This window comes from Acanthopagrus latus, chromosome 24 (genome assembly GCF_904848185.1).
Source record: "Acanthopagrus latus isolate v.2019 chromosome 24, fAcaLat1.1, whole genome shotgun sequence".
NCBI classification, from domain to species: domain Eukaryota; kingdom Metazoa; phylum Chordata; class Actinopteri; order Spariformes; family Sparidae; genus Acanthopagrus; species Acanthopagrus latus.
In genome coordinates this window covers 11,558,908-11,579,593 of record NC_051062.1, presented here as the reverse complement: position 1 = coordinate 11,579,593, position 20,686 = coordinate 11,558,908, and the positions used below count along the sequence as shown (strand labels likewise).

Genomic DNA, 20,686 nt, shown 5'->3' with positions numbered 1-20,686 from the left:
CTATTATAGTGCTTGGAATCAGTGAAGAGGGGTCATTTGCTGGCATTTTCACCCCCGGCAGATGGAGTTTCCAGTGCCAAAGAACTTCTGGCATTTTGCCCGTCTCGTCCTGAGTGGCTGCCATTATCACCATTATCATCTCCATCTCCGTCTTCTCTCCTCATTAGCGAGTGATCTTTTTCAATTTCTTTTGTTTTTCTCTTCCCTTTATTTAATTTTCTTGGATCTTTTGTTTGTCTTTCTTATTCTCTTACATACCATTTTCTCTTCTTCTCGCTTCCTTTTCTGTGCTACAGAATACCTGAATCCCATTGAGGAAAACCCATTTGTCTCACGACGTAAAAACGGTGAGATCCACGCCTTGGATAACCCGGGCTACCACAGCACACCCAACAGCCAGCCCAAGGGAGAGGACGAGTACATCAACGAGCCCCTCTACCTCAACACCTTCCACAGCCCTGCCGAGCTGGGTCTGGAAGCGCTGAGAAGAAACGGTCTACCCCTCCCCAACCAGCCTCCTTCTTCCATCTCGGCCACAACTTCAGGCTCCCACCTGCCGCTCACCATCCAGACCAGCCTGCCTCACTACCCCCTCCCTACGACCCAGCCCTCTCCATCTGGCATGCCTTGCCACCACGGCCCACCGACCCACATCCTCCACGCCCATCACACCATCAAACCTGCAGGACAACCTGTCAATCCAGGTGGCCTCTCCGCCAGTCAGAGCCAAACAGGAACTACTGCCCAAGCCCAGGTGTGTCAGTCAGGCGCCCTTTCCACTTCGGCCACCATCGGGCACGGCAGCCTGCCAGCCTACCAGACCCACGGCACCATGCACCCCGCCAGCTTGCTGAAGCATGGTGGACTGACATCAGGTAAAGTCAGCGGGAAGAAGCTGAAGGTGACCTTTGACAATCCAGAATACTGGCAGCACAGCTTGCCTCCCAAATCATCCAACCAGGCAGCCCCTGATGGCGCCCAAGGAGGTTCCACCAACGCCAAGCTCTTCTATAAGCAGAACGGACACATACGGCCGGCGGTAGCTGAAAACCCTGAATACATGTCGGAGTTTTCTCTGAAATCTGGCACCGTCTTGCCGCCTCCGCCGTACCGGCAGCGGAACACTGTGGTCTAGGTCGTTCCACTTAAACGTTCCTCAACCTGACTCTAGCCTCCAGCAACCCAGACATCCTCTCCGGTTCCACTGTTCCACACAGATCGGGAGCAGCCTCGACAAGAGCCGCCCCAAAACTCTTCCCAAAAAAACGTGCCATCTGCTGTAGACCGTAGCGACATCAGAAGGGGGTGGACCGAATGGACCCGAGCAGAACCCAACTCAGACACCTTCACTATATCAATCCAGTCCATTTCTGTTCTGTAGATAGAGACTGTGCTTCACGTCACTGAGTTTCAGCATACGACGGACACATGACTGTCACCCAGCAGTGGACGTACCGTGTTGTCCCAGCGAGGTAGACCAGAACGGAGACAAACAAGATGGATTCGACTTAGGGGACCGGAACTCACTGCCAGCCACTGCGGTGTCAGATTCATGACAGGAAAGAGTTGTTGTATTATTTCTTTGGTTTTCCAGTATAAAGGTCTGAGGATGAACAAAACTCTTTCGAGGGTTTCTGTGATCAGCAAACAGACGGAGCAAACACAGTCTGTTAGATGTCAAGATGTCTTGTGTTGTGAAACGACCTTGTGGAGTGAGGCGAGGCAGCAAAACACGGAGGGAAAAAGACTGAAAGGTTTAGTCAGGAGAGTGACTTCCAGTAAAAGACGGAGCACTGGAAGCCGATCAATCATATTCAATCTTTTTGCCTATAGGATTACATGTATGTTCTCAAATTTTCCATCGAATATGTGAAATTCATTTCATCTTCCTACTGTAACTGTGAAACTGTGATGGCCAAAACTACAGTGATCTCCTCCTTTTCACATCTGTAGTTCAACCATGGACTTTTTAAACTTTGCCTGAAATCACGCAGGGCATATATGCTGTTTTTGTTGTTTTTGCTTGACTGCAGCTGTCTACTCTGAGAAGCTGATCAAAAAAACAGCTTTTTTTTCCGAAGCAAAGGGGAAAAAAAATACACTGTAAACATTTTTTTATAAACACTGGTTGCGGTGCTGAGAAAGATGGATTTTTATACACTGGTATTCCCCCTCAGATCGTCAAAGAACGTAAATGAGTAAAGAGCGTCTTGCGATAAGAGCGGGAGGGTATTTGGGGGAATGGCTGTATCTGCTGAACAGTGTGATAAGACCATCCGTGTAACGCAGCTGAGCTCAAAATGGTGATCATAGAGACCGAGATTGAGCGAGAGAGCGAAAGAAAGAGAAAAAAGTCGACAGAGAGGGGAAGGAGAGTTCATGCAAGCCGCCTAATGAAGACCTCAAGGAATGAACAAGACAGCACCAGCAGAGCACAGGAAAAACTCTGTTTGTGTGTGTGTGTTTATGTCAGCTTGAATGTGTGTGTTCACATTTTAGCTAGTCAGTTTTTTCCCCCCACAGGGGAATCTGTGGAAAAAGCGATGTGGTAGAAGTCGGCGTTATTATAATCCTTCATTACCACATCTCACCAGACTCGACGCCCGTCAAACGAGGCTTCCGCCACATGACTGCAGTCAAGTAGAAAACACATTTGTTTCTTTCAAACTCACTGAGTCGCTCGACCGCACCAAACCTCTGGGAGATTTTAATCATCTTAGGTGATCCTGAACTGTCTTGTTTCTCTCCGTTGGATTGGTTTAAGTCATGAACCTGAGGCTTTATGTAGAATCTGTTAAAACTGTGCCAAAACTGATACACTTTTCTTTGGAAGGAATCATTTTTTGTAGCTTGGACCACTTGTTCTCCAGACCTGTTCCTCTCTATGACCGCAGAATTGGGCGAGGTGCTGCCTGGTATGGAAAGGAAATGTCTGCGGTCGCTGTGGTTTTCTTTCTTAACTGCGTTCCAAAGCTTTGTTTTACCATCTCACTGGCGTTCATGCAACCACTCTCACGTAATTTGTTCCTCAATTCGCCCATTCGTAAAAAAAAAAAAAAAAAACCCTGACTATGACAATTTGTCGTGCTGACGAAAGGAAAGCAACTTGCACAATTTTAACCAACAAAGACCAGGACCACATTAGCGCAGACCTAATCACCAGGAACTCCAAAACCTACTAACCAACCAACGTCGTCTGAAATGATGTTCATACACAACTTATATCCAGCAGCAAATATACCTTGAAGAAACCCAAAGCCAACTGAGCTTATTTAATATGTTTTACAACAAAATATCCGTTTTTATAATCTAGAAGCTGCTTATCAGCCACCTAAAGTATTTTCAGATGTTTTTGGTTTTGTTTTATGGCTCCTAGATTAGGTTAGCAAAAGTTCAGTGCTGTAAAATTTACCCAACAAAAGTATCTCAACTGAGTTCTACTCTTGTGATCCCCTGTTGAGCACTGATTGCCCCCTTTGCTCTCAGGAGAACTGTTCAAGCCTCCTGATGCCTCTGCAGGCAAACTGCCAGTCGACGCTGCTAAAAGCGCTGGTGTTAAACAGCCATTACGTTCTTCCGCCAAGCCATACAAGAGCACCTGTGGGTGGGAAAACACCGCAAAGCTTGCCAAACTTTCAGAGATCAATGCGGAACATTTTTGCAATGATGGTCCGCCTCAGAGGTCCACCTGCAATATCTCATCATCTCGGAATCACATCTTAGTTCAATCAATACGAGCAAAATCGTGCAGTTTCGTGAACCTTGAGCGAGCTTCCCCAGCCATTAACTGTGGAACTTTAACATTATCGCTTTGTCATTGCTTTTAACAGCTTTTTCATCATCCTGCGGCACAGGCAGAGCCACGTCCGAGCTGTTTTTACTTTTTCGTTTATTTTCTGCTTTTTTGTGTGTCTGTGTGCGTGAAAGTGTTTCGTCTAAGTAAGCTGTATATGTTTCTCCTCCCCGTGGAGCACTTTGATCAAACTTCGTGGGGTAGAAAGAAAAGGATTTCCGCCCCTTTCGTTGCTGAAATATTCAACTTGTTTATCTGGTCGTTCGCCACTTCAGAAAGCAAGAAGCTTTTAGCGGAAGTCCAGGGAAGGTACCGCGGCCGGGAGTTCACGAAGAAGACACACTTTTTTCGGTGGTACTGACCAGCCTCATGAATGTCCTTGTTTCCAAGTTTTTTTTTGTTTTGCCTCGAACAGTATTCATAATGCCGCTTTGATGATATCATGATTATTTGATGAAGGAGTATTTTGTAGTCCCTTTTGGAGCTCTAATTCAATGAAATAGAGACAGCATTTAATATCAATGTGAAATATTTATGGTGCGTTTGAGCTTGTTTATACAGAGCAATGTGAGCGTCTGCCAAATTTGGGTTTTTTCGAGGAGAAGGAGAAGAACAAACAGAAAAAAGGCCGTGATGGTGGTGGAAAAAGAAAAACATGCATCGGTTTCCTTCTCTCTCTCTCTCTTTCCCTCGTTGGCCCAAATTCTACTGCAGACCCGGGCAAAAATATGTGTTTGAATCAAGAATAGATTAGACTGCAGCCCTGATGAGACGACTGGCCCTCGCATCTTATCAAGGATGCTTCAGAGTCTCCGAGACACTCAGCAAACTCCTTCGCTTTCAGTTCAGTCTCCTCATGGGTTCATTGCCAGAACAGGAAGAAAAATAACATTCCTGAACCTGAGGAGTTTGCGAAAAGTCTTGTTTTTTGTCATGCCAAAACGGCCTCGGTGACCTTTTTAAAGTACTTTTCTGTGGAAAGCGATGATTTCTTCCCCCTCTGCTCGCCATTATTCTTGCTTCTGAGCGTGTTTTGCCTCGGCGTCGGCCTGTGTTACCTGCTGCTATTTGTCTCAGGCCCTAAACACTCTTGTGGCTCGTGGCTGTTCAAGAACACACCATGGCAACTGGTGTTTGAGAGCGATTACCTTTTTTTTTTTTCCTTTTATAAAGTTTTCCTCGGAGCCAAGGGTGCAGAGGCATGTAGCCACGTCGTACCGAAGTGAACCCTCCGTTGTTTCGTCCTCAGCATATAGGCGGCGTATAAGAGTCTAATGTATAGTACAATATCACCTTGCATGGAACCCAAAGTGAGTGTTTTTTTCTTCCCTCCACCTTTGTATCTCTTCACTGACGACAGGAACAGCGAGGGGAAGACGTAACCGGATCTTTCTAACCGAATTCTTCAGTAGCACAAAATGGAAGTCCTTATTTCTGAAATCTTTCACGGGGTTCGTTTTTCCTTTCACGGCGCCCTGTACGGTTAATTCTTGACACTTGAATCGACGTAATTTTTTTTCCATTATTATTATTATTATTATTCCATTATTTAACACGTCCGTCATTCTTCACCCCCCCCACAGTGTTTTTTCTTCTTTTTGTTCTTTTTTTTTTAATTGTCCGCGCCTCAATTGCACAAATCATCGCGTACGTGAACCATGCTGTGTTTTAAATTATCGGATCAGTATAAATGTACAGAATCTTTGGGGTTTCCTCCAAAAAAACTTATCTAACAAACAACTTCAGCAACAAATGTGAATAGTATTTTTATAAAAAGCACTGAAACGGCCGACGTGGTGAATTTGTAAATAAGGGAGGCGATGCTTTGAATTTCTATGGTCTTCTCTCCTACTGCTGTTTTCTCCTGCTTATATCGACTTGTACAAAAAGAAAAAAAAAGAGCCGTACATATTTGCTTTATGTAAGTGAACCTTTTTTTTGGACTAATGGGAGTTTGATTTAAAAAAAGTGTTTGTTGACCCCTCTCTCATGTGAAGAAACTCTGTTCGGTGGTTCCCCCCTTTTTAGTTTTTTTCCTCCAGAGCTTTCGTGGCTGTCCTCACGTAACGTTTCAGTTTAGGTGAACACTGTAAAAAGTGGTGATGGTGTGGGAGTGGGGGTATATCTCTTGTTTTTTTTCACTTCCCCCATGTCTGCCACATTTCATTTGTCACCCCCCCAACGACAACAACAACAACAAGCAAACAAAACCTTCTTTACCTCCCCCTTCTTTCTGATTCTCATACAAACTGAAACCAGTGCTGCCAACCAACCAACCCAGTTACCTTCTCTGCGTACTTTCTACTGGAAATATTACTGAGCCAAGTCCGACCTCCTCTTCTTCCTCCTGGAAGGCAGAGCACAGCCTTCGACCCGTCTTTACGTTCTTCCCTGATTTGTTTTTGCATGCTTTGTAGAGGAGAACATAGTGGAGAGAAGGCGTTCCCCGGATATAATTCCTCCTCGCCTACGTTAGCTCCCCCTGCCAAGTGTTCCCTGTTATTTGAAACCATACCCAAAGCTTTATATCATAGAAATACCGTTCCTCATGTTTGTTACATGAATCTGTCAAAAGTATATTTTTAATTTAATATAAATAAAGATTGATTCAGTATATGTTGCTGTGCTTTTGGCGGTGGTTTTGTGCCTCTTGTTGTTGTCTTTCAATGCAAACGTAACGGTGGTATCTGCAGAAATAAAGCAAGAAACACAAGAAGCGTATATTGACAAATACAATGTAATATATTGAAAATAAATGTAAACTACCACGTAGTTGGTCATTTTGCGTGAAGACCATATATAAAAATGCAAAGAACATACATTTTTAATGCTGATTGTGTTTAAGAATCTATCCTTTAAATTATATTTTGCGATATATTACTAGATAAAACATTTTATTATGTAAAAAGCTTAAAAATCTCTTAATTTTCTTGCCAATATATGGATATTGTGCAAATTGCCAACATAAACCTGTGTCAGTTGTTAATATTGGTGGAATATGTAATTACTGATTAAAGATATTGACTTAACACTTAAACTGACACAAATAATGACACAAACCCACAATGAATATATTTTGGGAAAATATGCAGTGATGAACTTAATAAAGGTATATCTCATTTAAGAACGTACTGAATATGTAGTTAGATTTAGTTAAAATGTTGTGACGCTGTTTAATCGACAGGAATAAACAAAAATATTCCTGTTGCATAAGAGACGTTTGCAAGAGGAAAGTCCTTGAGAAATGTATTCTCAAAGGAGAGAAAGATTATATTTGATATGTTGCAAAATGCTGCCCTTTGAAGATGAGCATGATGCTCAACATCCGGGCTTCCATAGGGATTCTGTCTTGCTCAAAGGCACCTCAGCAGCTCAGGATTCCTCGGCCCAGAATCCCCTCTGCTCGACACGCCACCCTGCCGCCTGTAAATGGAGCAGAAAATGAAAACGGCTTTAATAATAAAAATTTAACAGCTGGCGTCTTTAATTAAGGGGCGAGGGCGCTCTCGAGCTGCGGCTCGCCTACTTTGACCCAACTTCTTAAGATCAACGGTGCAGAAGTCGCACTGGAGGGCGAGAAATCTGCAGCACACCAACACTTTCATGCTCAAAAGGACTTGCAGATGAAGACCAGCTGCATCAAAAAAAGCTCCGCAGTGTTCTCCGAGCCCCTTCCTCCCCCCCAAAAAAAAGCTTGCCCCTCGAAACAGTCTAATGCATGGATATAGCATTTTGCTGTCGTTTTTCCTCCCAGCTCCCGCGCTGCGCTTAATCTCCTGTTTACCCGGGTGTTTGCTTATGTAAACTGGCGTAGGCAACATCGTTTGCTATGCGGCGCTCCCTCCCTTGCAGCTGGCTTTCATTTCAATCATAAATAATACAAAACCGTCCAATGGCGGAATATGAGCTTTCTGAAGTCGCTGCTATTAATACTAATAAGGACGATGGGGTGCTTTAAGTAAACACTGTTTATGAACAGCAACCCTTATTCCTTTCTCTTCCTCCTTCCGCTTTTCTGTCCATTAGCTCCCTCTGAGCGCTGAGACTCAATTAGTAAGCACCTCTAGTTCCGCTGTAGTAATGTGCTGCGGGGGCGTCCTGCCGCAGAGTAACGCCATCTGAACTATTTCCAGCTATATTCACATACAGCTCCTTGTTCAAAGATCTGTATTAGGTCCTGCCCGCTCGAAATCGCTGTCAAAAAAATTACGCTCGCCATTTGCTACGGAAAGGAACATTTAATTGATACTCGCTCACTCCCCTCCTAATGTTGAACCCACATAATAGACAGATTATCTTGAACATTAAGCACTCTTCCCGACAGGACTTTTGCACATTATCACCCTCGCCAGACAGCAAAGGGGGGGAGGTCATTGTTAATTTGGCAACCGCTGTATAACCATTTGTCAATGTGTTACAAGTCTCCTTTATAGCTGATCTTCCAGCGACGCCTGCTATCGCCCGCCAGGAGACGGCAGTTCGGCTCCATCCCGGCGGCCTGTAGCAATTATACTTACAGCTGCCCTGTACACCTGTGACATAGCGCGGCAATGACAGCTCATCGCCCGACAGACCGCCGCGGCTTAATTGCGGCGTGTCACCTTGACAGGGCTGTTTTACCCACACAACCCTACTGCAACCAAGGGCTGCTCGAGATGGCTCCATCCGTCTTCTGAGGTGTTGTTTTCTTTGTTCTCTCACTTCTGGGAGTAGAATTTAAACCGTGAGACCAATATGACATTCTTCAAGGGTGTACTTACTTCAGGATGAGGAGGAGAACCCACCAAGAACTGCTCTCACCTAAATTGTTATTGGAGCTATAAAACTGAACAATACAGTTTCATATCAGCGAGCTAATACATCTGCCTGAGCGCATTCTGGCTGCAATCTTTGAGAACGCAAGAATACAAATATGTGGTGCTGAAATTTTGAACGTCGAGTTGCTGTAGTTGGCCCCTGGGCCGCAGTGGATGTATATTCATTCAGTGTTGGGAACAGGACAGTGTAGATTCAGCCTTCAGCAGACAACATGTGCAGTATCAGTTCTGTCCTGATGACCAGCCGGCTGTTCACTCACTTTATACCGGTAAACCTGCCGACTCCAGCACCGTAGCGTGACACATTTTCCTTTAAAAGTTCACCGTGACTGCCAGAATAAAAGATTCTGTAACGTTTTCAGTCAGTTTAATGATGTAGAACTGAGGTGTAACTTCCCACCTCTCCAGCTGAATCATGTTTGAACCATTTACTTTCGGCTATGTCGGCAAAAAGATGCTATCAGCAGCGTCCCTGAGGCGGACACAGCTAGCTCCGTCGACCGAATGCTGTTTTGAAGGGATGTTCTTCAGTCAGACCAAGCAAACAGACATCAGGAACCACCTCTCTGGTTGACTAGCCCAGTGGGTGGAAATATGAATTGTGTAGATTCATAAACATTCATCAAATTCTATATAAAGTTAAACTTTGGTCACAAGTGCCAAAAACAAAAGCAATTCTTCATTTCTAGCTGGCAACTATAGATTTTATTCAGCTGTAGCTACTTGTCTGCTTCAGCCAAGCAACTGTTCACGGTTTTGCACGAAAGGTAAAATAAAACACTACAAAGTGGATGTGGAAGTTCGTCAGAAAGGCTTTTTTTAATATAATAAGTGACCAAACAAATATATGGAGTCAGAAATACCCTGCGACTTTGAACAATCGCAGGTCCAACTGAAAGGTCAATGTGCTACTTATTAACTTTTCTTAGCAAGGAAGTCAGAAGTGGTTTCTGATTTTCTTTTCTATTCATGTCTGCATCACATCACCACCAACAGCATGAAAATCCTCTGAGTTCCGTCTTATCTGAGCTGCAACAGCGAGGCAGACACTGTTAGAAAGTGTTTATCTGTCTTAATCTGCTGCTTCACGCTCTTCATCACGTCGGTGCTAATTTGACACCATTACTCCGACGTGTGTTATTGCTCCCTTTAACGTCAGATGGTGTATTTACATTCTAATAACATGGAAAATGCCCCCGTTGTCACGTAATGTGCAGTGTAGTTTGGACTGTGCTCATCATGCTGCTTCCATAATGTGTTTAAAGATATGAAGCATACATCACACTTATCTCCCACCGCGAGGCGATATCTCCCCTGTCGTGTCATCACTGCACGCGGTTACGCGCAATTACGCGAGTGATGTTTACTGAGATCCAGAGGAGAAGAAAGAGGCAGGTTTTCCATCCGGCATCAGGAGCAAAGTACGTCTAAGAAGCAGATTTTAACTGCAATTCAGCTGAGATGAATAATTTCCAAAAGTCTCCACGGGGCTGTGAAAATATTGACAGCTTGTGGTGGCTTTGGATTTTAATCTTTTCCGCCTCCGTTTAAACCGAGTGGTCAGAGCCACGGTGATTTCAGAGGGACGTTTTATGGCTTGAATAAGAAGTCCAGGTAATCTGTAAGTCGTTAGTATTCATAAAAGCCATGCAGATACAGCAAACAGGCTTTCTTGTTTGGAGGACCAAAACTGCCAAAATACAAAATAAATGAATAAGGCAATTAATACAAATTCAGTTAATACAGTGGAAAATTAATAAACATCAGGGTATCTCACATTAAATTATATAGAGAGATTTTTTTAATTACATCATAATTTAGTTGATTTTTTTTTTTTTTAAATGGTGCATTTAATCTAACTTATTGAGTCATTTATTTCTTCAGTTTTGGTACTCCATTTTTGTGTTTTTTTTCATTTTGTTATGCAAAAAAAAAGGGGGGGGGGCTCGTTATTAGCTCAACTGCAACCAAACAATTTAAATCTCAAACTCGCTACTTGTTAAATCTGTTAAACGTTGATAAAAGATGCCGGTTTGTTGTAAGAGTGCACATTTTGTGGATGTAAGATCAGCGTTTTTCCACTCGCTTGGGTCAACACCAGTGGGATAACACCGTCTCCATGCCTGAGGCTCAAACTAAAAGTCTGGAGACAAAAACAGAACCGAGGAGTCCAATCTGCTGCCGGCCGATGAAGACACTCAGTCCAGACAGTAGCCGGAGATTACCATGAAGACGAGGCGGAGGAGGGAGGACGAGACGAGAAGACAACTTTCCCGTGAGGCAACTTTTCCACCCGACACAGTAATCAGGAGGCAGCAGAGTAAGAAAACAAGAGAGGGATATAGAGAGAACGGGCCAAACCGAGGTAAAGGTTGGGCACAACAGCCCGAGGCTCTCTGTCGAGGGCAGCTGCACAAAATCACCTCTGAGAGGAAGAAACAAGGAGCAGCAGAGACGGAAAGAGGACGGCAGCTTAAGCTATCGACTGAATATCTCGGAACAACACTGCTATAGAAAAGTTTTGTACGACACATGAGAAACACTTCCTTTGATGTAAAATCTAAACCATGTGTCTCCTCCTCATTCTGTGCGAGATTACCCCAGCAGCCGCCTGGCACTCGTCTTTATGCTGAGTCACGGCCACAAGCTGTTTACCGAGAGGATCCACGAGGCTAACATGACATGAATGCACAAATATGTTCTGGTCTGTAGGATTGAGATGGGCACTGTGGAGCCGTATGGCTGCTGTACAATCTGTAAACTGCTGCAGAGCTTTGGGAGTCGGGTTAGATCTTCTCAGGCAGTCGTAGAAAACATCAAGTTCAACCTTTATAGTGTTTAACTTAACTGAACATTAACATATATCTGAACTCACAGAGGATTCATATAACACGTAGTACACTTTTTTCTCACGGTCATCTCAAGAATGATAGGAAGCACCCAGCCCTCTGTCCAAGTCGACCATCAAAACTAAATGAGCAGACAACACCTTTCCTCACCTGTAGTTGTGGGACTTACATAAGAAAATTAGTGCTTGTTTTTTGAAAGAGCTTCTAATAATTCAGTTTAAACGATTTCCTTTTAATATCGGCATCCCTGGACTCCCATATACCATCATATCTCTTTTTCTTCATGTTGCCTCGTTCACAAATGAACTCTTACAGGTGAACATGCACCTGTCTGTCCACCCACACACACACACACACACACACTCCCTCACATCCACCTTCACAGCTATGCATCCTGCAAGTGCTCTTTTTTTTGTCAGGTTACCGAGAGATATCCGACTTTTCTCTCTCTTTCTTCCTGCGCTGACCCCTTTGCACCTACTCACACACACACACACACACACACACACACACACACACACACACACACACACACACAGGCCCGAGGACAGAGATGGAGAGCTCTAATTTCCACAGGGCCCCGCAAAGTCTCTCCATCCCTCTAAACTCAATCTCCTCTCTTTTCTCTCCCTCTCTCGCTATAAGTACACACAATCGTAGAATTACCTCATAGACCTGCACACACACACTCACATTTTCAATCATGGAAAAAAAAAAAAAGCCTGGAACGAATCTCTTTACTTATCTTAATTCACAACTTTAGTATTAGCACACACACACAGTTCCTCAAATCACCTGGACGCCTTTCTGACTCTGTCATACAGTCGATTACGTTTCAGAGCCTCCCGACAGGAGGGGGAGAATGATGAGATTTATGCCGGTTGAACCACGTAATACTCCTTTTATCATGCTCTGCTGGGCTCCGGTAGGGTTTGTGAGAATCTCCGTCCATTTTGTGTGTGTGTCAGCAGCGAAGGATTGAAACGGCACGACTCAGAAAAGGACAGGTTGTGAGGAGCCAAAGCTAACGAAGTCGTCCCTGGTTTGATTCTCGCCACAGCCGACGCACATCCATCAGTCACTTCCTGTCCACCGGACCCTTACCTACCTGCTCACTCCATCACACGTCGCTGTGGATAACAGCATCAGCTAAATCCCAAACTCGTATGGAGGCCCAGAGACGTCCAGATGGTCGGCAGCAGCGCTGTAATTTGTCAAAGAAAATGATGCTGAACGGTGTGAAGAACTTGAGCAAATACAGACAGAGTGCGTTTCTGCTCTTTACTTGATGTGAAGATGCAGCTAAATGATTACCATAAATAAATTAAGCCAACAATTAATTTGTCTTAATACAGTTATTGTGTGTGTGTTACATGTAGTATAGGTAATAAACCCTCCCTCCTGCAGGTTAGCACCGGGACAGTGGCAAAAACTACAGTAAAAACTTAAACAAACCTCTGATCAATTTGTTCTGTTAAGTCTTTTACCTCCAGGATATTTTGACTTAATTTTCTACTTCTCAAACAGGCCCAGCAGCTGAGTCTGACTCTATAAGGCCACTGTTATCCGTCTCCGGTCAGATTTCTGAAGTGGACTTCTATCTCCATTTGGCTAACCGAGACCTCTGCCTACATTTTACACCCCGTCGAGCAGCCAGCGAAACATCTTCAAGAAGCGAGAGAGATACCTCAGATGTTACTGACACAGAAAGACGTAGAGAAAGTCCTTTTTGGTATCTCGCCCTTTGACTCTGAGCACTTTGATGCGGCCGAACAGAGCAAAGGGGGCACCCTCCACCGCCGCCGCCGCCGCCACCGCCACCGCCACCGCCACCGCCACCTCACTGCATCCGCTTTCATCTGAGAGTGATGTTTGCCTTCGGAGGGAATGTGAGAAAAGGCACTGTTAGCTATAGTTACTTTTATGTCCTGAAAAGCTGTGTTTTAATTAATGAAACCACTGGAGGCTGGGACGGGTTCCTGCTGCGATGACTCCAGATGAGCGCTTGCTCTTTTTCATCCTTCTCCCTCTCTGTGTGTGGATTTACTCTTCAAGCATAAAAAAAAAAAGAAAAGAAAAAGAAAAATGGCGTCTTATAGGTTCTGCGTGTGCACGCTCGTGGCTTTGTAAATGTGTCGGTGTGTTTGTCCTAGCGGCTCCTGCGGTGACTGAGTGTCTCTAATTGAGTGTGCTGCTCGCTCAGACAGGAGGTCTCAGACAGTGTTGACATTCAGGCAGTGGAAGGCCACCATTGGGGATGACAGCTGATCATTCTTCCAGCCAGCACCCTAATTACGCCGAGATGGAGAGAGCGGAGAGAGGAGGCATAAACAGAGAGGGAGAGAGAGAGAGAGAAGGCTTTTTAAACAACAAACAGGTTTCCGTTTCCTCCTGTCCTGCTGTTTTCGTCCATTCATAATAAGTACCCCCCCTCCTCCGGGGTAGAGAAGCACCCTGCTGCCTTCCTGCTCTCTGACTGAGCTCCTGTGACCACACCGCCTCCGCCAGCTCCCTCAACCTGGCATCTTTTTCGCAGCCACTTTCCCAATTATACCAAAGCTCCCGAGTGTGATTTCATTGTCGCCGGGAAAAGCTATCTCCTTCCTCCCGTCTCTCTCCGGGACGCACAAGTGATGAAAGACGTGCACACACACACTCTGTGATGTATGGAGTCAATCAGACTTCATTGGACAGTGTTGTGATAGCCTCAGGATATTAGCAAGCTTGCCCCGCGCTCGACCAGATGATAAACTCTTTATGTGTCCACAGGCTTTTGTGGAGCAATAACAGCATCTCTGGCCTTTCTCACCCGCCACCATCCATTTCAGTACAACTCAAAATGTGAGCGGTGTAGCAGACACCGCTCGGAGCGCCGTCGGAGGCTTCCCGGGGGAATGTTGATGAACAGGCGAGGAGGCTGCACAGGATCAGGTGAACAACTCACATTTTTACATTTCTTAATCGGCAGAAGCCGCCTAAACGCATCTTTATCCTGACCCTGTTAAACCTTTGATTGTTTTACCCAAACATGCACTCATGTCTAAGGCCAATTCTACTCGAAGAACATGACAACCCCTGAAACTAGGTTTTGATTTTGTTATCCTGAGTGCCCGACTGTTTGTTAGTTTTTGGATTGGTTGGTTGGTAGGTTGGTCAGTTCTTTGGTCGGTTGGTTTACTGATTGACTGGTTGATTTATTGATTGGCTGGTAGATTGGTTGGACTAGTCCTGGTGCAAGAAAGACCTCATTAACCCCATTAACCGTATTCATAATGTCTCAGGCTATAACGTATGATGGAAAAAATGCCATATATAAATGGTTAACTTACACTGTAGTGTGTTTCTTTCATTTTCTGGAGAAATTTCTTCGTCAGAGGTCATAAAAACGTAGATATGTTGGGTTTAAGTTTGTTTCTCCTTGCGTCTCCCATAGACTTCAATACAACTGTCACCACAGTCCAGCCCTCCTTCTTCTTTGGGTTCCTTGTCACAGCCCAGGAAGCACAGAAGTGAACACATCACCACAGTTTATGATGAATACTTAGGACACATGATGAGTTTATGACGTATGAGTTATTGTTACAGATGCATCTACCCATCAGTGTGTAAAACTGCTTGCATTGATTATTTTACTTGCAGACATCTCTCATGCTACTTCGGAAAGGACTACTTGTTACAGTTTTTTTTGTTTGTTTTTTTTTACAGTGTAGCAGCGCCACTTTTATTAAAGCTAAAGGTCTGAATACTAATAAAAACGAAGATGACAGTGACAAATGGGGATGGATCCCTTCAAGAACGTGTCAAAAGTTCACTTTATCTTGATCCTCCTCACATGATTATGGATAGATCACACATCTGTTGCACTTGCAAACACACACACACACACACACACACAAAAGCATGTTTAAATTAAAAAGACGTAGCACACACACACATACACATGCCATGCATCTGCAGGCCTCCACTTGAGATTCATAAGCATTTAATGAGAGTCTCGTGGGTGGCAGCGTGTCTGACCTTGCTCACCACCCTCTCTTATTGTCACACACCACACAGGACAGCTGCTGACTGTGGCATGACAGCGAGGTGACAACTCTGTTTGCGTGTGTGTGTGCGCGATCACACGTCACACACACATACACTGAGTGTATGCACATACAGAGCGGGTGTTCGAGGCGCTCGTGGGTCCGTTTTTCGCCCGCATGTGCGTTTGCGCGTGCGTGTGCGATTGTGTCGGTGTTCAACATGGTTGTCAAGTGCTTGAGCGGGCCAATCTCTCATCTGCCATCCGCTCAGATCAACTGACGTGCAGCCAAAGCAAACAGACATAAAGACAGAGCGGAAGGCATCACTATGCAGCGCAGCGGTGCAGTTTGTCCTGACCCTGTCTGGGGCCCTCTCCTCTCCGCTGATTCTAATGAGCTCCCGCGGGATTAGACTTTGGCGGCCAGCGTCCCAATGAGGCGCGGGCAGGGGTGGGGGTAGGTTGGAGGAGGAGGAGGAGGAGGAGGAGTGGGGGGTGACATCAATACATCCACACAAACACCCACACAAACAGTGGATTCACCTCGGCGCGCAGACGCTAACTTGTTTGAGCAGGAGGGTGCTGCACAGTACTGTATCCACCGTAACAGAGGAAATTGATTTTGAAGCGCAGGAAGATGGGACAATGTTTCAAAACACGTGACGTAAAATCACAAGTGGGGAATCTCTCAGGGTTTCTAACATGAAACTTTAGGCTGGACCACAGAGAAAACTTTATTATAATACTATGATGTTTTCCAGCAGATGTGGAGCAACAGGATTCATTTGGAGTAGTGTCTCTTTCCACCAGGGAGATATTCGCTCTGCTCGTGGCTCGGTTTTTGGTCTCCACCAATTCCTAAAGAAAATATCTGGCTCTGCAGCTTCTGTCGCCAAACTCTGTCTGCCATTTGGAGCTAAGCTGATGGTGCACAGTGGGTTTTTACTGGTATGTCACTGAAAACAGCTGCATCCTGCGCTTGAAAACTATAAAGAATAGTAAAGTTGTGGGAAGGAAAACGGAAACAATGAGCTGACAGGTGCTAAAACTTCTGACTGTACATGATATGGACGAGGCTTCTGGGTCTGAATAGCAAAGCCAGTGCTGAAGTGCCTTAAAGCTGCATTCTTTCTCCACTGGTTTCAAAAAGAAGACAAGCCTATGAGAAAATGACCCAACCTGTAACTTGAATTACTACCCCAGTAAACAGCATGATGTTAATTTAATAGATTATGTACCCATTTAGAGTAGAATAGACAATAAAGCAGGGTTTGCTCTTTTTTTTCAGTATCAAAAGTTCAATTTAAATTTGCTTGACAGTTTGATGGAAACACCACTATTGAGTTTGACACATTTCTGTCATGATACAATGTTTGGAATCAACCTGTCTTGGATTTCTCCTGGTGTCCTTGTACCCCCAATAAATGGCTGATGAACAAGCTGAAATAATGATGTTTTCATTACGTTGTCACTTTAGGTTTGCATTTTTCATGATGGACAGCTAATCGTGCAAAGCGTGTGACCCCGTGTGGTTTCGATATTTCACTTTTTTTAGGGTAAAAATGCAATTGTGGAACTTTCTTGCCTCACGAGATAAGATGCCACACGTATCCCGTATAAACATAAGGCCTGATATGAGGGCGTAGTGACGTCTTACATCTATCGTGTTTTTTGCAAAGTTCGAAGCTTTTAAGTTTGCAGGATATAACGAGACACTAGAGAAGGATCAGCAGGATTAACTTCACAATGCACTGTGCTTACCGTTGTGCAGTTATTTTGTTCCTCCCTGCAAATGACCTCAACGTAAGCCATCAGTGTCTCTCAGTTTGTCTTCATCGCTCCTGAATGGGCAAACAAGCTGGAATTCCACAACAGGTATCAACATCCATAATATCCTACCACTGTATACCAGTCTTATGTCTCTAGCTGTACTACAATGGCAGTCATTTTGGATACAAAAAGTGCTAATTAAGACTGTAAACCTAAACAGTCCCCTCAGCAGGAAGTGACTTGAGGTGGTGCAGGTGTTGGAGTAGAACATTTTACCACGGATGCTTAATTATGGCAAAAAAAACAAGACATGCATTCGATTTCATCCCTTCAGAAAGTCACGAGCAAGGAAAAAAAGTTTGGTGTTTTGTGCTCAGGTTCAGAACCCTCTGGAGTTTAACCGCCATCAAATTAGTCTCCTCTGAACTCGGAGCCGTATCAGCCACAGACACGTATCCGCTGCACTGTTTTTAAAGTCATGTTCTGTCGTCTTGTGACACAAAACCCTTATTTGCCTGCAATTTCCCTCATTGGTATCAAAAGGTTAAATGCTAAGAGGGCTGATCAGGTATTGTCTGCGCTAGACAAGCTCATTAATGTGTCACAATTCATTATCAGAGCCTTGTCCTCACCTTGTCAGGTGGCTAATGGGAATATCAATCATAGGCTTCCCCATCACGACCCTTCTCACATCTTTGCGGCGCATCTCGCCTCTGTTGACTCCTCATCCCGAAATACCACCAGGCCCAAACAGATCTGTCTGGAACAAATGTCAAACACAATTCGGCTCAGGAGTAAACACCCGCAAACATGGCCGACATACCGAGTGCCACTCTTCTTCTTTCCACATAGCCGAGGTGCCGCCGCTGCCGCCGCCGCCGCCGCCGCTGGTTTACAGATGTTTTCCAGCTGTCGTATTCAGACTCGGCTGTTTATTGTGACACGGTGATAAGCATCTGTGGACAAAGGAAAAATTACGGGCTTTTATTGATGCCTGGAGGCAAGATGGAGTGCTCGCAGCAACAAAGGTGAGAAGAATTCATAAGTGGGAAACCTCAGTATGCAAATACAATAAAAAGTGAGCAGTTTAAAGAATACGATTATCTGAGACGAGACCAAACAAGCTGAGGAAAAAATAAAAACATTTTTTAAAAAAACAAGCGTGGGTAGAAACAGGATACATGTAGGAAGAAAAACATGTGGTAATATCAAAGAATCAGAACAAGAGGATCACTATTTATAGTGACTGTACACTGTAAAAAACTAAGCACTAAAAAAGTTCATTCTAAATCATTTTCATACCTGCATAATAGATTTAGTATAAATAAATTGAATATGTGTAATATCTATCAATGTTATCTTTTATTTGATCACATTTTTAAACAGAAAACATTTTAATTTAATTCAATTTTCAAAATTATTTGGTTTAGAATCAAATTTAATTTTCACTATGTTTGATTTTTTTTTAAATAATTCAAGTTCATTTTAAGAATGTAATTTAATTTTCAATGTTTGAATAAAACTTTGTTTTTTTATTAAATTAAAAATTCTGAAACTAGATTAACTTATTATTATGTCGTGTTATTAATAATCAACTATAGTCAAGTGCATTTTAATTTTTTTACTTGTGTGTTACATTTTATTTCTAATATATTTAATTAAAGTATTTTAATTTTAATATTGATATATATATATATTTATTGATATATATATTGATATATATATATATTTATTGATATATATATATATTTAAAGCTTAACACTGGTGTGTTTTGTGAGTGAGATTCTGGTGCTTCTAACACCTAAACTGTCATTCAGACATCCATTTAGAAATCAAAGGTGTCAAAGTCTTTGTATAAACAGTTTAATTGGTTCCTGACTTCATTAAACAGACATAATAACACATTACAGGTAAAAGTTAGACTATCAATGAAGAATATATTGTTATTTTGTCCATCGTATCCTCTGATGTGAAGTTAAATTAGCATTTTGAATAAATGTTGATGCAAATGATGGTGTGTAATTAGTAAAGGGTGGTAATTATAACAGCGAATCATGCAGTCGTGATGTATTAATTCCTTTTTGCATCAATGCAGCCGGTTGAAGTCTGTCATTACGGCACCTTCACAGGGAAAGGGAAGACAGATTAGCTAATCGTCAAAGGAAAAGGAAAAAAGTAAGCCGTCGAGAGACTGGTAGCTGCTCAGGAGGCCAATTCAGAACTCCCTAAGCATTTTCTCTGTTTTTCTCTCCTCTTCTCTCTCTGTTATCTCCTCCACCTTTTGCTTTTCCACCTGATGTAGAGCCGAGGGTGAGAGGAGTTCATCGACTCGGACAGCTCGATCGCAAGGCGTCGCCTCCTCCGAAGCTCTTTTGCTCTCAAATTGCCTGTAATTTCATTTTTGTGTGTAAATATGTGTTTCTTGTCAGGTGCGTGGCGGCGTGGAGGGAAAAACCAGGCACGCAGACAGCTCTGACAAGCAATTACACCGCCGCTTGTTTGGGAGGCAAGTCGGGATGAGCTCTGGTCTGCTGCCGGGGCACGAGATTGAATGCTCAGGAGACGGAGAAGAAAATGGCCGCGAGGGGAGAGAACACTGCTGAGACGACCACAGGCGTAACGCTAGGTTTGATACTGTCTTCTAATTGATTGAGCGTGGAATTGAGAGATGGAAGGAAATGATTCGACAAAAATCAAGCAAATTAAACACGACGCGTGGTTGTGTTTAGTCTCGTCATTAGCATATTTTTGGGGGGATGAAAAGCAGATTGGCCTTTAACTCCAGAAACAAGCTTCAGATTATCAAGGACTCTATTCACTGTGAAAAGACTGTTCGGGCACCAAGTATTTAGTAGTTAAAGACTAATATAATGCTCTATTTGAAGATTAGAGACCTCCTGATTGAAGGAGAAACTTGACATCTTTGCATTGTTATGAAATAGTATGTCATCATAAATTGTCAGCAGCCGGGGAAGTAAAGCCAAAACCCCAAAACTAGCGCACTTGTAGAAGATGCTACAGTGGCTGAGGTAGGCGACAGACCACGGTGGATCCACAATAAAATGAAAATGTTGTTAAAGGTAGCAGTTTGAGGCAAGTATGAGGCGTATAAACAAGTCAATGTGTTCGTGACACAACAATATATGACTTTAACCACAAATAATGTGGTCTAACTGAGCAAAAGCAAACAAAATCCCTAGAATTAATAACTAAAAACTATAAATTATGTTAGCCTTACTGCTAGAAATACAGCAGTATGTTAAAAACAAGACATTATGCAGTTTGTTTGGGGCTTTTATTTTGAAAGGTAGAAAAACAGAGAGTCTGTGTCCTGAAGATGAAATGTGAGCTGTATAAAAGTTTTGCTGTTGTGTTATTTCATTATCACCTTCATAAGTATTATGAGCACAACTTGTAACCCTCGGCTTCAAT

General features: G+C 43.5%; 1 protein-coding gene across 5 annotated transcripts in view; it reads left to right on the top strand.

Moving 5' to 3' along the window:
• The window catches only part of LOC119015032 (receptor tyrosine-protein kinase erbB-4-like), a 276,642-nt gene extending 256,653 nt beyond the window's left edge, over positions 1–19,989 (top strand). For 4 of the 5 annotated variants that reach the window (XM_037090591.1, XM_037090592.1, XM_037090590.1 and 1 more), the window contains one exon: positions 297–6,409. In XM_037090591.1, coding sequence (XP_036946486.1) covers positions 297–1,135 — 839 coding nt within the window. In that variant the 3' untranslated portion in view covers positions 1,136–6,409. Of the gene's footprint in view, positions 1–296; positions 6,410–19,683 lie in introns of those variants that run through there. The other variant, XM_037090594.1, reaches the window with a different exon arrangement.
• Positions 19,990–20,686: the final 697 nt, after the last annotated feature.